This window comes from Rhinoderma darwinii, chromosome 5, assembly GCF_050947455.1.
Source record: "Rhinoderma darwinii isolate aRhiDar2 chromosome 5, aRhiDar2.hap1, whole genome shotgun sequence".
Classification (NCBI taxonomy): Eukaryota; Metazoa; Chordata; class Amphibia; order Anura; family Rhinodermatidae; genus Rhinoderma; species Rhinoderma darwinii.
In genome coordinates, this window is record NC_134691.1 from 263913613 (window position 1) to 263930528 (window position 16916).

Here is a 16916-nt window from a genome sequence, read left to right on the forward strand (position 1 = left end):
TATGTATTGTGACTTTTTGTTTATAGTATGCAGTAGAAAATGAAGAACTTGTGCAACATCTGGCGGCTGCAAAAGATGCCCAGCGCCAACTTACAGCAGAGGTAAGAGTATTGTAATGGGAAAATGTGTTGTCCACGTGTCTTTTCATTAGCATTACTCATTTTGTGGTACCCATTGGGTTAGTGTTTGACCTTCCGCCTAAGAAACCAGCTTGAATGTCCTATATGATGAGGCATTTTTCAAAAACCCAAAGCCCAAGCAAAACCTGTTTATCATGTTGGCCTTAAAGAGGCTCTGTCACCACATTATAAGTTCCCTATCTCCTATATAAGGAGATGGGCGCTATAATGTAGGTGACAGTAATGCTTTTTATTTAATAAAACGATCTATTTTCACCACATTATTAGCGATTTTAGATTTATGCTAATGAGTTGCTTAATGCCCAACTGGGTGTACTTTTACTTTAGACCAAGTGGGCGTTGTACAGGGGAGTGTATGACGCTGACCAATCAGCGTCCTGCACTCCTCTCCATTCATTTACACAGCGCATAGGGATCCTGCTAGATCCTTATGTGCTGTCTTATACTTACACATTAACAATACTGAAGTGTTTAGACCGTTCACGGAATGTCTATTCACAATCTCTGCACTTCGTTACTCTGTCTGTGGTAGTTACAGCAGAGGAAGCGTGATCTCGCTGTAAATGACAGGTTACAACGAGATCACGCTTCCTCTGCTGTAACTACCACAGACAGAGTAACGAAGTGCAGAGATTGTGAATAGACATCCCGTGGAACGTCTATTCACTGTCTAAACACTTCAGTATTATTAATGTGTAAGTATAAGACATCACATAAGGATCTAGCAGGATCCCTATGCGCTGTGTAAATGAATGGAGAGGAGTGCAGGACGCTGATTGGTCAGCGTCATACACTCCCCTGTACAACGCCCACTTGGTCTAAAGTAAAAATACGCCCAGTTGGGCATTAAGCAACTCATTAGCATAAATCTAAAATCCCTAATAAAGTGGGGAAAACAGATCGTTTTATTAAATAAAAAGCATTACTGTCACCTACATTATAGCGCCCATCTCCTTATATAGGAGATAGGACACTTATAATGTGGTGACAGAGCCTCTAAGTTTTGAAAGGATTTAATTTGTCATGTTTTGAAGCCATTTATTAGCCAAAAGTATTAATATTTGTTTCTGTTTCGTACAGTTGCGGGAGCTCGAGGACAAGTATGCAGAGTGCATGGAAATGCTTCATGAGGCGCAGGAAGAGCTAAAGAACCTTAGAAATAAAACAATGCCAAATGTTGTTTCCCGACGTTACCACAATCTGGGCGTTTTTCCCATGGTAAGTAGGGAATAGGTCACTGCACTACCCACCAGTAAATAAATGTACAATTTCTATTGGGTCAAAAATAGTAATTTTGGTGTTAATCACATATGTTTTTAACATGAATAGTTAAACCATCTACGTGTCATTATTTCTTTTATTGCTTCATGGTCTTCTCACATATGTGGAGGGGATACATATGTAGCAATCTTTAACTTGACTCTTAATTCATTAAATACACTGTGGCAGGACACTTTAACTTGATTTTTTTTTTTCAAACTGTACTTTGCATTTTTATTTTATTTTACATACTTTTAGTACACCATACATCACACGGGCTATTTTAGCAATGACGAGGCTTGTGTTATTATATACATTAAAGCGTAACTGTCATTTATATTTTTTTTTTTTAACAATGTATAGGGTAGGCTTTTTCAGGAAACATTGTAAAACTGCACCTGAACTGCTGCCTATTTCTTCTCAACTACTGGCTGCTGCAATACAGCTATTCTCTATGGGGGACACTTTATCCTGCCTGTTTCTAAAACTCGATGCATCCGATGTCTAACAACCAGCCACACTGAACTTCTCTCCTTGCTCTCTCTGCCAGGCGCTCTCGTGAGTGTAGGATGTTCACCTTCGGCTGAATTTCCTCGCTCGTCCCTTACTCTGCAGTGTGTCTAGCAGGAAGAGCAAGTAGTTAAGGCCCTTTTACACGGGCCAACAATTGGGCAAACGAGCATTCATATGAACACTCATTCCCTATCACTGCCCTGTGTTAACAGTGCAACGATCAGCCGATGAATGAGCAAATGCTTGTTCATCGGCTGATCAGCTCGTTTATGTGGCCATTAAAAATGGCCACTAGTCGGCATCATATCTCCCTGTAAACACAAAAATGTGCTGCCGACATGATGGAAATGTATAGGGATGATTGATCGTAGTACTGATCGCTCGTCCCCATACATAACCGATCATTGCTAGTTGTAAAAGGTGCAACTGCGCGCCGATCGACGAGCTGTCCCATTTATTGGTGCTCGTTTTATGGTCCATATCGAGCCTTGTAAAAGGACCCTCAGTGTGGCTGGTTGTTAGCAACGTACTGAAACAGTCTGTTTGTAGAAATACCTGATGCACTGAGACATTTTGTGCATCAGGTTTCAGTAGCAGTCCGAGTGAAGTGTCACCCATACAGAGTAGCTGTATTCAACGTGTGCAGTGCTGAAAACCAAATTTCGCTAGTAACGACCAGTAACTGAGAGGATAGGGGCAGCAGTTCAGGAGCAGTTTTACAATGAAAGGAGGCTGAATTGGTTTATGAAAAGTATTGCAATATTTCCTAATATCGCATGCCCTATACATTTAAGAAAAGATATATTAAATGACTGTTACACTTTAAGTACTGGTTCTGATCTCATAAACATGTGCTTGCTCCTCCATATTTTTTAGTTTAGGACATGGCCACAGTGACTGATCTGATGTTGGTGACTCTTTTATTCTGGGTTAACAGGACTCGTTAGCAGCCGAGATAGAGGGATCTATGAGGAAAGAGCTGCAGATTGATGATACGGACTCTCCTGAGATGAAGTAAGAAGTGCTTCACATGGATAATTTTATATTAAAATAAAAATTTAAAGGGACATTTTAATCCTGGTGAGATGGTATACCGTCTGTACTTTTTAAATAGTTAAATATAAATAATTTAATTAATCTAGTATAAAGTTTGTCCTTCAATCTACTTGTCTTTTTGGCTAAAATGTCTGAAAAAAGTGACCAACGTAGCCCCCCACACCTGCTGTAATTGTGTGTGTGTGTGTGTGTGTGTGTGTAGCAGTGCTGAGTTTGTGCAGCAGTACTGTGTGTGTGTGTGCAGCAGTAGTACTGTGTGTGTGTCTGTAGCAGTGCCGAGTGTGTGTCTGTAGCAGTGCCGAGTGTGTGTCTGTAGCAGTGCCGAGTGTGTGTCTGTAGCAGTGCCGAGTGTGTGTCTGTAGCAGTGCCGAGTGTGTGTCTGTAGCAGTGCCGAGTGTGTGTCTGTAGCAGTGCCGAGTGTGTGTCTGTAGCAGTGCCGAGTGTGTGTCTGTAGCAGTGCCGAGTGTGTGTCTGTAGCAGTGCCGAGTGTGTGTCTGTAGCAGTGCCGAGTGTGTGTCTGTAGCAGTGCCGAGTGTGTGTCTGTAGCAGTGCCGAGTGTGTCTGTAGCAGTGCTGAGTGTGTGTCTGTGTGTCTGTGTAGCAGTGCTGTGTGTCTGTAGCAGTGTTGTGTGTCTGTAGCAGTGCTGTGTGTCTGTAGCAGTGCTGAGTGTGTCTGTGTAGCAGTGCTGAGTGTGTCTGTGTAGCAGTGCTGAGTGTGTGTCTGTGTAGCAGTGCTGTGTGTCTGTAGCAGTGCTGAGTGTGTCTGTGTAGCAGTGCTGAGTGTGTCTGTGTAGCAGTGCTGAGTGTGTCTGTGTAGCAGTGCTGTGTGTCTGTAGCAGTGCTGAGTGTGTGTGTGTGTGTCGCAGTGCTGAGTGTGTCTGTATGGCAGTGCTGAGTGTGTGTGTAGCAGTGCTGAGTGTGTCTGTGTGGCAGAGCTGAGTGTGTGTCTGTGTCGCAGAGCTGAGTGTGTGTGTGTCTGTGTGGCAGAGCTGTCTGTGTGTGTGGGCTCGCGCAGAAGATCTGTGTGTGTAGTGTGCGCAGAAGATCTGTGTGTGTAGTGTGCGCAGAAGATCTGTGTGTGTAGTGTGCGCAGAAGATCTGTGTGCGCAGAAGAGTGGTGTCCTATTTTTGTGCAGTGGAGTATGCACGGGTGCCGCTGATCCTTCATAGCCGCTTATCAGCTGTTTTGAAGAATCAGCGGCGAGCACCCACCCCCACCACACACACACACAAATCCCCCCAAACATGCAAAATCAAGCGTAATCAAGCATTTTTTTATGCGGTTTTTGGAACGTAAAATGCTCCCAAAAAAAAAGTGGCAAATACACGCTTTGTGAACCTGTCAACTGAAAAGTCATTCACTTCACTTTCATCATTCTAAGGGTATGTTCACACACACTGTTTTCAGCCGGTTTTCGGCCGAGAAACGGCTGAAAAATCGGAAGCAGAATACGGCGTTCTGTTCCGACGGGGCGTTTTTTACGCGGCCGTTTTCCAAAAACGGCACGTAAAAAGACGCCCGCCGAAATGAAGTGCATATCACTTCTTGGGACGTTTTTGGAGCCCTTTTTCATTGACTCTATAGAAAAACAGCTCCAAAAACGGCCGTAAAAAACCCAAAAACGCGAGTTTGATTAAAAAATGGCTGAAAATCAGGAGCTGTTTTCCCTTTGTTTAGTAAGGCTGGATTCACACGAGCGCATTACGTCCGGAATCGACGGAACGTATTTCGGCCGCAAGTCCCGGACCGAATTCACTGCAGGGAGCCGGGCTCCTAGCATCATAGTTATGTACGATGCTAGGAGTCCCTGCCTCTCCATGGAACTACTGTCCCGTACTGAAAACATGATTACAGTACGGGACAGTTGTCTCGCAGCGAGGCAGGGACTCCTAGCGTCGTACATAACAATGATGCTAGGAGCCCGGCATTGTGTTCGGTCCGGGACTTGCGGCCGAAATACGTTCCGTCCATTACGGACGTAATGTGCTCGTGTGAATCCAGCCTAAGCGTGTGAACATACCCTTAGCCTTTTGGTGTGTCCCATAGCTTCTGCCAGCTGCCATTTGTACAATCACACCCAAAATGGCAGCCGGACACTGCTTAGCAATTTGAAGACACCTTTTCCTGGCTTGTATGAGGGGGGGGGGGGGGGGTGAGATTTCCTCCCACATTTACGGAAGCTGTGAGTCAGGTTGCTTTGCCTTATTCACTTTGCTGTAATTCTGGGAAGTGCTCCCTCTGGTGGCCAACATAGGAAAACATGTCAAATTATTATTTAATTTTTGATACTTTCCACCATGTGGAAGAAGAAAAAAAATACAGCAAAAAAACGTAAAAAATATAATAGAAATAAATGACTTACTTTAAAAAAAATAGGTTTAATTCGCGACACATTCCCTTTAAGGAGTAATTCAATTAAAATGATCTTCAAATATATCATAGATACATGTTTGAAGATCACATTGGTAAAGTCTGTGACCTCCTCTGAATTCCATATTGTAAGGACTTCATAGATACTGTTCCTCTTATAGATTTTTGTTACTGAATATCTGAAGCAAAGATCAAGGACTTTACTAAACCATGTAATCTTCCTAAATGTGCTTATCACATATCAGATTATCATTTTGACTGAATTTCCTCTTACCAGTTGCTGCATTGTTATTAATCATACATGCCGTTATGGTAACAGTTTGTAGTCTATTTCTAAGGAGCAACAGAGACCGTTTTAAATTCTTAAGCGGGATCTACTTTAAAGGGGTTGTCCAGTTTTCAGCAAATGTTATTTTTTGTATAATGAAAAGTTATACAATTTTCCAGTATACTTTCTGGATTAATTCAACACGGTTTTCAAGATCTCTGCTTGTTGTCATTCAGTAGGAACATTTATTGTTTACTTGCAGTGGATAATATTCTGTCCATGGTCATGTGATGGACACACAGGTGTGCGGCTCATTAGAAGACACAGCTCTGATACACATACCGTAACTAATGCGCCGTGCACCTGTGTCCACATGACCAAGACAGATTTTTATCCACTGGAAGTAAACAGTAAATGTTCCTACTGAATGACAACAAGCAGAGATTTTGAAATTTTGAGGAATTAATATATAAAGTATATTGGAAAATTGTATAACTTTTAATTATACAAAAAAATAACATTAATTTGAAAGTGGACAACCCCTTTCAGTTATGAAAATGAATAACTATATTAATTTTTTTCCCTGTTTTTTATTAGTAATATTATTAACACAGTGGAGATTTATCAAAATTAGCGCATGAAATGTGGAGAAATTGCCTATAGTAATTTGTTACATAGTACGGTTGAAAAAGACACATGTTCAACCAAAGGATGGGAAAAGGGAAGGGGTGAAACAAAATTTCACAAACACACATTGACATAAGAGTTGATATTTTTTTGTTCTAAGAAATTATCTGAGCCTTTTTTAAAGCCATCTACTGTCCCTGCTGCGACCAGCTCCTGCGGTAGGCTATTCCATACATTCACAGTTCTCACAGTAAAGAAGGCTTGTCTCCTCTGCAGATTGAACCTTTTTTTCCCTAGACGGAGGGAGTGCCCCCTTGTTTTTTGAGGGGGTTTTACATGGAACGGTATTTCACCATATTCTTTGTATGTGCCATTAATATATTTATATAAGTTAATCATGTCCCCCCCCCTTAGTCGTCTTTTCTCAAGGCTAAATAGGTTTAATTCTTTTAATCTTTCCTCATAACTTAGATTCTCCATGCCCCTTATTAGCTTCGTTGCTCTTCTTTGTATTTTTTCCAACTCCAGGGCATCCTTTCTATGAACTGGAGCCCAGAACTGAACTGCATATTCTAGATGAGGCCTCACTAATGCTTTGTAAAGTGGCAATATTACATCCCTGTCCCGCGAGTCCATGCCTCTTTTAATACACGACAATATCTTGCTAGCCTTTGAAGCAGCTGATTGACACTGCATGCTGTTATTTAGTTTATGATTTACAAGTACACCCAGATCCTTCTCAACAAGTGACTCCCCCAGTGTAGCGCCCCCTAGGACATATGATGCATGCATGTTTTTGGTTGTAACCAGATGTATAACTTTACATTTATCTACATTAAACCTCATTTGCAAAGTGGACGCCCAAACACTTAGTATGTCCAAATCTGCCTGCAATTTGCGAACATCTTCCATAGACTGAACATTACTACATAGCTTGGTGTCATCTGCAAAAATAGAAATAGTTCTGTTAATGCCATCCTCTATATCATTAATAAATAAGTTGAATAATAGTGGTCCCAGCACTGAACCCTGGGGTACACCACTTAGAATTGGAGACCATTCAGAGTAGGAATCATTGACCACAACGGTCCTTGAGCCAATTCTCAATCCAATTACAAACTATACTTTCTAAACCTATAGTCCTTAATTTACCCATTAGATGTCTATGAGGGACAGTGTCAAATGCCTTTGCAAAGTCCAAAAACACTATATCCACAGCGGCCCCTCTGTCTAGGCTTCTGCTTACCTTTTCATAACAACAAATTAGGTTAGTTTGACAACTTCTGTCCTTAGTAAAACCGTGCTGGCTGTCACTTATAATACTATTTATTGTCACATAATCCTCTATATAGTCCCTCAATAGCCCCTCAAACATTTTTCCCACGATTGATGTTAAGCTTACTGGTCTATAATTACCCGGGGAAGACCTAGAGCCCTTTTTGGAAAAAAGGCACCACATTTGCCCTGCGCCAGTCCCTTGGCACTATACCAGTCACTAGAGAATCTCTGAATATAATGAAGATATTGACACAAATAACTGAACTAAGCTCTTTAAGAATTCTTTATGAATTTTTACCACTTTCTTTAACAAACAGATATTTTAATTGCTGTATGAAATAATATTTTTTCTCCTAGTGGCAATCACCAAAAACGCGTGTTTGAAACTGTGCGGAATGTGAACCAAGTAGTGAAACAGAGGTCATTGGCGCCTTCTCCAATGAACATCCCAGGTTCTAACCAGTCCTCGGCAATAAACTCCTTAATATCTAGCTGTGTCAGTACGCCACGCTCCAGTCTTTATGGAGGAGACATTTCTAATATTGTCATAGATAATAAAACCAATAGCATTATACTGGAAACGGAATCACCTGATAACAGGTTAGTGCTGCTGCTTGACTCTTATTCAATGTGTAGAGTGTTTAGCAATATCTAAAGTCCTGAATGTAGCATTATTTCTAGTTATATATACTATAACATATACTATAAAACATAGATAGCACAGCTTTACTAAGCTAGTACAGTGCTTCATAATGTATTTCTATTTATTAATGGGTTTTTTTTTGTTTTTTTTTATTTGCCCCTTCTGAATATTTCACATGTTTTGTGTAGAATCTTGTAAGCTTTTCATAAACATTGCATTTTAACAATGGTCATAAATTCTATACTTGTTCTAGTCCGGTCTTCTAACCGAATAGTGTTTAACCATGAAGACCATCTAGCCGCTCTGATTTTTTTTGTCGGTCACCCATTTTTTTGAGGGATCAGTTCTGTATGGATAGTATGCTGTTTTACACAGGCCTGTCTGTACTGTTGATTCTATGGACAAACTACAAACATAGAGATCAATGTAGGCAGCTCTTCCATAGATTTGGCTGTATGTGAACATACATATAATGCATTCTTCACATATAGAGTTGGTTTTCATATCTGTTTTCAAATGGAAGTTACAAAGTGATGTAACATTTAGTGTTGAGTGTAATGAACACCTCATTTTAGGTTTCTGGTTAAAACTTCTAGGTAAAACCCTGAAATCTGTTTTAACATAGTCAAGAGCAAATAATCTGCTGTCTTTTATTAAAAACAAAAAACCCAATTAAAGATGGGTTAATATCTCATATCCTTATATATTTTATGCTGTTCCCATTATCTTTAGTGATGGAGAGAAGAACAAGAAGCCCGGCACGCCAGGAACACCAGGTTCTAATGACCTTGAGACAGCCCTTCGACGCTTGTCACTTCGGCGTGAGAACTACCTCCTGGAGCGCAAGTTTTTTGAAGATGATCAAGAACGGAAGTTGCGCAGGCTAGCTGAGAAAGGAGAACTTCACAGTGGATCTGTAACACCAACAGAAAGCATCATGTCCTTGGGTACCCACTCCTCCAGACTATCAGAGTTCACCGGCATCTCAGGAATATCCTTCAGCAGCCGATCTTACCTGCCAGAGAAACTTCAGATCGTGAAGCCCCTAGAAGGTGACAAGGGGCCCCGGCCCTTCTATGTTTTGCTTAGTGACTCATTGTGGTCTCTGATACATCACCAGAAAGCAGGCACTTTACATAATACACACTCTTTCTACTTTAGAGATAGCCATCCTCGCTGTTGGTTTGAGATATTTTAGTGTTAATATGGTATAAAGAAAATAATAAGTTATGTATCTAGTAGTATAAAAAGAGAACCCTTAATACTTGTATTCCTATTTCCGTTACACACCACATATTTATTGCTGAGGAGTAACATGCAGTGTGTTAATAGTATAGCTTTTATAGACTTGTCGAAGTGCCATCCGTATTCATGGTTGGTAAGACTATCAGACGCTTAAGACATTTTTAAAGACAATTTTTTAGTTACCCAAATATTCACTTAGCTGCTTGACATTTAGTGCTACAATACATTTGCATATGTTTTTTTGTTTTTGTTCTTAGCTTTTTGCTATTTCTCACCGTAAAGCTTAACTGTTGCTTCCAAACTAAAAATCTGTGTTCACGACTTGGCAGGTAGCGTGTATTTCTCAAGAATCTAAGGCAGCCATTGGACTTTTAAGTTTGCACCTTAATGCATACATAGCGGCCTAAGGAAACTAGGGGTTCACCGGCTGCTAAAATTAGGCAGTTCTGAGTATTCTAAATGGTCGTCTTATCAAATTTGAATGTACTCCATGTGGTATTAAAGTCCTATACTGCTTCCTCAAGGTGGCCATAAACAGAATGCTTTTCCATAAAATGTAATCCGCATTCGTTATAATTGTATGAACGATTCTCCGCTGAATAAAGTGGTTATGCGGGCACCAAAAATTATTAGCAGTGTACTCACTGCAGTATGTGAGTACACTCGTTAATATACATTCCCGTCCCCCGTCGCGCTGATTCTGAGATTTTCAGCGCTTTTTATAGCACTGCCGGGGACCGGAAGTCTAGTTGCACAATCATCTTCGATGACGATACGACTTATTCATCTCGTGTCCGACCCCGCTGTACCCCAAGTTAGTCATTTATTTATTTTTAATACATCCTAAACATAAATAAAAATCTAAATGTATTGCTCTAAAAAAAAAATAATTCATATTCATTTCCTGACTCCCTTTTTTCTCAACTAGATAATTCAACTAGTGCTGGTTATATTTTCTAAAAGGGGGCGTGAGCGGCTTGATGTCAATCAAGCCGCTCTGCTCTTTTAGTGCGCGCTCCCGACGATGTTAGATAATGTCGTTTTTGCTACACCCCCTCCCCCTCCCTGTAGCTAACTCAATTGGGACTCCTTCTAGGAATGTAGTTTCCGACACTCTGGCCGGGAATTCCTGTCCTAGAGGAGCCCCTGACCGTAGGGTCTGTGCTATAAGCTGCTGTATTTGACCGCGTCCTGCTCTGTCTCCTGTGCTCCTGTCGGCTGTACCGAAGCGCGCACTGATACAGGGCTCTCTTCCTTACAGCTGATGAGAGTATCGGAGACCGTGCAGGACGCTGTCTCATACACCTGATTTATGTGCAGCTTACACCACGGACAGCGGCCAGTCCATGCTGCTGTGTAGCATATGTATGTAACCGACAATGTTACCTACCTGTTCTGATAAAGGCTCAGCTAACTCGGCTGGCCTTTACTGATGTACCGAGTACAGGACGGCTCCAGGGCTACTGCGCATGCCTGGGGGCTGTCCTATAGACTTGAATAGAACTCAAGGGAGGTGGTCGGGCAGGGAGCTACTGCATATGCTCTAGCATGCGCGTTCCTGAGATCCCGGCCATCCTCACTGCAAAATAAAGAGGTAGAACAGCGCAAGCGCGGCCACCGCTAGAACAAAGCAGTGTTGGCCGGATCCCTAGGCAACGAGCAATAAACAGAGGGGCTGTCCGTAAAATGGAAAGATGGAGCCAGGATGTCTCGCAAAGTACCGCATTTTAAAAAAAGAAGGTATTTACAAAAATGCGTAATTTTATGATGTTAAGCTTTATTTATCAAGATGGGAATACCCCTTTAATAATTTGTTGGTCCGTGCATAACCCCTTTAAAATAGCAGATTGCTCTCTTGCTTGAGACACATGTAAGGCTATGTCCACATCTGCGTCAGGGCTCCGTTCCGTCGGAACAGAGCCCCGACTGACAAACTGAAACCAAAGGATCCTGTTTCTATCACCATTGATTTCAATGGTGAGAGATCCGGTGCCAATGGTTTCAGTTTGTCTTCGTTGTGCAAGGGTTCCGTCGTTTTGACGTGATGAGTACCGTACTATACTACGGTATTCCTCCTGTTAAAACTACGGAACCCTTGCACAGCGGAGACAAACTGAAACCATTGGCACCGGATCTCTCACCATTGAAATCAAAGGTGATGGAAACGGATGTGAACAAAGCCTTAGTGATGTCTATTGTTAGCCATCTTCAGACATTGAAGTAGAAACTTCTTTGACTCAGAGATTACCATATCTCCATTTGATATGAACGGAATGAAGGGCAGACTGATCACAAACCTAGTGATTGAGCAAAAATGTTATGAATTATTAAACTATTGAATCATTTTACTTTTGCAACTCGCTTTGACTTGCGTCTCCATTATCCCGAAATTTATGGAAATTATGTTTATTTTGAATGGCCATGTTACGAGAGAAAGTTTGACATTGCTTCTGCCTAAACATCTCATACAGGGGGAGATGTATCAAAACTACTGCAACGGAAAAATGGAGGAGATTCACAATCACTTTGCCCCCTTCGTTTTCCAAACGGCATCTTAAAAAAACTAGAACTGGAATTTGATTAGTGTCTTATGATCATCTCCTCCACTTCTCACTTGTACTATTTTTCATAAATCTTCCACATTCACGCCTTTCTATGCCGTTAATATAAAACTTGAACATCTTATAGCCTACCTATCTCGGAGAGTAATCGGATGGATCCTGCGTGTCTTACCACTACATGGATCGTTTGTAGTTCTGTGTTAGGAAGTTATCGTTGTAGAAATTTTAAAGCAACTTTCCTCATATGTCCAGTACGTGGTGGTCACCAATTAAAAAACAATTTGCAGGCAAAGATCCGAGAATTATTACCAAGATTTATTACTCAAAATACATTGCAATGAATTCACCATGTAGAATATACTCATCGTTTTCATACACACAATTGTTTTCCTGGGATGTTCAGTATGTAGGTGCATGTGGAGTGGGGGGGGGGGTCACCTTTATAGGTATTTTGGAAGTAACGTTTCACTTATGCTTCAATTGTTATCATTTTCTTGCCATTAATTATTATTATTATTATGGATAATATTTATTCATATTGATCAGAATAGCATGTATAGCCCGCAGTTGTTGAACTGTGTTCCCAGACAAGCACTTCAGTGATTCTGTAACCTATACTATATATGTTCTTTTATGTTTCCCTTTCACTCCTCCTTTTGAGTTGGTCATCTTGTAATATCTTTTGCTATTGTATCCATTCTTCTCTTTCAATAAAATCTCCATTATATTTAATCTATCCTATTTGTTTCTATCTTTTTCCTATGCTTTTTTTTTTTTTTTCATCATTGTCCTAAATCCATACACAGTTAGTTATTTTTGGCTGCCCATAATAAGGTTTGTATAGTTTTAAAGCATGACAAAAGAATAAATAATGGCTACAAGCAAAAGTAGCCACAATGCTTGTGTTGTATATTATATGAACATGAAGCACAATGCAATTTCTCATTGGTTTATCTGTATCCCATTTGGGGATTTGTTCTACCAAATTGAACCTCTTCACTCAGATTATTTTTTTCCAATTTTTTTTTAAATCTGCATAATCCCATAAATAAATCCCTTGATTTTCAATACATATGTGAAAGGCGAATCTGTATTATGGACAGTATATGCTTTAATATTTTATTATGTTATACTTTTCATGTACAGTGTATTGATTCCTCCTTTCTTTTTGTGCATCTGGACTGATTTTTCATTCCTTTTCATCCCTTTCATGCCGTTTTTCTTTTTCTTTTTTTATTGCTTTCAGTTTGACCATGCTCATAGGTCAGACAAAAATATGAAGGGTTTGTGATGTAACCGGTGGGTATGTATACTATCAAATATTTACAGTAGCGTAGAATTGAAAGCTTCGGCTTGTTAGATCCTCCATTCAACCTTTTTTTGCTATGGGTGATTTAGTGTATATACCCTAGATGCAATGTTTCCCTGGATTACTTCGAATTTGCACTTGACTTCTGGAAGGAGCTATAAGTAGGGAAAAATCAAATATTTTAAAAAGTGGAATCTCCCAGTCAGATTGGAATGTTAACATGGCCGGTACAATTACATTAAAAGATATATGTTCATCAAGTTCAACCAAGGGATGGGAGAAAGAAAAAGGATATGGTTAAACTATAGAACTTTGTTTTACTCCTATTGATCCAGAGGAAGGTTAAAAAAAGAAAAACATAAGGAATGAACCAATCTGCCCTAAAAAGCAAAAATGTCCGTCCTGATCCTAAGTGGAGATCAGACTGGATCAACATTTAAACAACAATTCTTAACATTTACATAGGCGCTGATATATTTTTGTTCTAAGAAATAATCTAAGCCGTTTTGAAAACCATTTACTGTTCCTGCTGTGACCAATGGCTAAATTAGATTATTCCAGAGATTCATGGTTCCTTATCACCTACCCGCACGAGTCAGTAACTATACGTCATCGCGGGAGGTTACTTCCCGCACGAGGACGTATGGTTACTGTGTTGTTTCCGGTGCACACGGTCGGCGACCATGTGCACCGGGAACCGGGAGGTCAGCTGTCGCCGACAGCTGACACTCCACTCTTGCTGGCCAGCGGTCCTTTGCCGCTGATTTTGGCGAATTAACCCCTTAAATTCGGCGATCGGCTGCGATCGCCGCATTTTAGGGGTTTCTAGCATATCGGCAGACCCCGGTCTGAAATCGCGGGGTTTGCCGATAGTTAGCATGGCAAACGGAAGCCAAACAATGGCCTCCATGTCTGCCATGGACGGAAGCCCATCAGGACCAACCTCCGGCTGGTCCTGATAGGCTTCCTGTCAGAGTGACAGGAAGTCACTGTGTTGTTCCCGATGCACACTGTCGGCGACCAGGTGTGCATCGGGAACCTGGAGGTCAGCTGTCCCCGACAGCTGACACTCCAGTGTTGCCGATCAGTGGCTCATCGCCGCTGATTAAGGCAATTAACCCGTTAAAAGAAAATTTTATTATTGTTTCATTAAAATATGGCCCTACCAGCCGCTAGGTCCAAAAAACAGGCAAAAGCAAGTGGTAAGCGAAAGGAGAGGTGTCCAGGAGTGATAGGTATATTGCACCAAGAGACCACCTTTCCCTATTTGTTTTATAATTACTCGCTACACCCTTGCCACAAAAGTCAATTGATCCTACGCGTTTCCGTATCACTAACAGCGTGATACTTCATCAGGGACTGTTTATGTGCTGATTATAGCCTCCTGGCGCGTGTACGACACGGATGTAATGGCCGCTATGGGAGTATAGCTCGTCCTAGAATAGCTAGTGCTGTAGTCAGTATTGAGTCCTAAATAAATACAGTAAGTATACCTTTTTATCAGCCAATACTATAAAATGTGTTTCTTTTCTATGCTGATGAGAATAATGATGTGTTGTGAAGTACTTGAGGTTGATCTCTATATACGCACACGCACAACCATCAACAAAATATGCTGCTATAATGTCTGTGCCTCTAAACCAAAACCACCCCGACGTAAAGGTCAATATGGATAATGGATATTTTACATAATCTTTCATTCAGTACGTCTTCTTGTTATCTTTATATTCGCTTTATATACTCTTAACAACGACATGAGTATGAGTGTATCATCTCATTACATAAGAATTCAGTGGTCCAAACATGTCCGTAAAAGCTTCTAGCTGACTATGATCAGTCCAATAATCCAAAGTCCAGCCAATCTGGCACACACCTGGTCCCTAAGACCTTAACTGTGTATATGACTTGTATATGACCTTTAATCTCCGTTATGTCACCCTCACTGAGGGCAGCAACAAGTAGTGACAGACACGCTGATTTCAGCAGGTTTGTCACTTATGTGCTAAAGTTAAGTAGTAATTGAGTACACTTGCAGCACGCGGCCAGAGAAGAGCCAGGCGTATTCATGAGGTGCTGCTCTCCCCTCCCAAACACCGCTAAGTTGGACTTCCCCCTATTTCTGTGCTCAGGGATGGATCTGTCAATCGGCAGCAAGTGGGCGGGGGGGGGGGCGGGGCAGAGTTCCACCTCACGAATACGCGTGACTCTTCTCTGGCTGCGGACTGCAAGAATTAAAGTGTAATTTCTCCAAAACTACTTCGTGTTCGCACAACAAAACGCTGAAATCAGCATGCCTGTCGCTACTTTATGCTGCCCCCAGTGTCGTTCCTGTTAACAATTAAATCACCAAAGAGTAGAATGCTGTCCTTATAGGTTGGTTAACTACCATGATTCTATCGTAGCAATCTTTATGGGTATCGGTCGTCCAATTATAATTTATTTGCTCTGCAGTGCATTATGTGTAGTTCGCTTTAAATCCACATTGAGCGTATAAAAACTTTATACGGTTTGTTCACGAGGATCTCATTACCTAGCAAGAACCATTTTTGATCCTAAAAATCACGTACTTTTTTTACATTTTTTTTTTTTAAAACTGGTGCAACTTTGTAAGAGAGTCTTCATCCTGAAGGTATAATAAACAATTATGCAAGTAAGATATCTGAAGTAACACGAAGTCCTTGTTCACACAGCGTCTTTCTAACGTGTATATTGGTGCGTTTTATGATCTGAAATACTTATGAAAAGCCACTTGGATTAAGCTTCACATTTGACTTTTTTTTAACTTTTTTATAGATGTGTAATTAAATTATGCGTTGTGTAAGAAAAAGAAGCGTCCTATCAATTCTTGGGACTTTTTAAACATTTTGTATTCCATTGAATTCACTGGGAGGCTAAAAAATACATGAAAAAAAACACCCCTAAAAATGCTCCAAATACACATCAAATTACGCTTGTTTATTGAATCACCGCTTAATAATAGTTTTGACCTTTTTTACGCCTAATTTTTTCCAGCCATAGCCTTAGATCCGGATTACACCTCTTTAACTCCTTGTGCATTTTTTTTTTTACGTTTTTGCTTGAAATTGCACTAAAACGTTATCTCTAACCAGTGACCATACATCTGTTGTATAACTAGAGCAACCAACTTGATAGCTGCAGGCTGGGAGTTCTAGTTTAGTCTCACTGCTCTGAGTCTGAAGAACATTACTGTCTCTTTGTACTTGCACATCACTAAACATTTTGTAATGAAATACTTTCAAATAAATATAACATACGATTTCTTCTGGAAAATTAAAAGTAGGTTCAGTATTGCTGAAATTTGCCAGATGGAATTTTAAATCCGATCAATTACTCCTCGCTGTCGCTGTTAATCGACTGCAAATGGTTGTTGATAAAGTGACGTCTTGTCGACTGTGAGAACAACTCACAGCTTTTTAAATGGCGCTTGCCAAATCTCAGCAAGACTAAATCTACACTTTAAGGTGTCTACCAAAAATTAGGTGAAAAAAATTGTTTTCCTGTCCAGGTGAATGGAAAGTTGTCTCTTCATAAAATTCATCAATTGGAAATATTGTTTTGGCACATGTTGGCAAACCTGTCATGAGGACTTTTCACATCTTTATAAAGCAAGTAGCTTAGATTGCAT

At 40.6% G+C, this 16916-nt stretch overlaps 1 protein-coding gene across 12 annotated transcripts in view; it reads left to right on the forward strand.

Annotated features, from left to right (window-relative positions):
- The window catches only part of TRAK1 (trafficking kinesin protein 1), a 118416-nt gene that overhangs the window by 87064 nt on the left and 14436 nt on the right, over positions 1 to 16916 (forward strand). For all 12 annotated transcript variants that reach the window (XM_075827093.1, XM_075827094.1, XM_075827098.1 and 9 more), the window contains 5 exons: positions 27 to 101; positions 1221 to 1358; positions 2851 to 2927; positions 7870 to 8112; positions 8888 to 9207. In XM_075827093.1, the coding sequence (XP_075683208.1) occupies positions 27 to 101; positions 1221 to 1358; positions 2851 to 2927; positions 7870 to 8112; positions 8888 to 9207 (853 nt within the window). The remainder of the gene's footprint in view (positions 1 to 26; positions 102 to 1220; positions 1359 to 2850; positions 2928 to 7869; positions 8113 to 8887; positions 9208 to 16916) is intronic.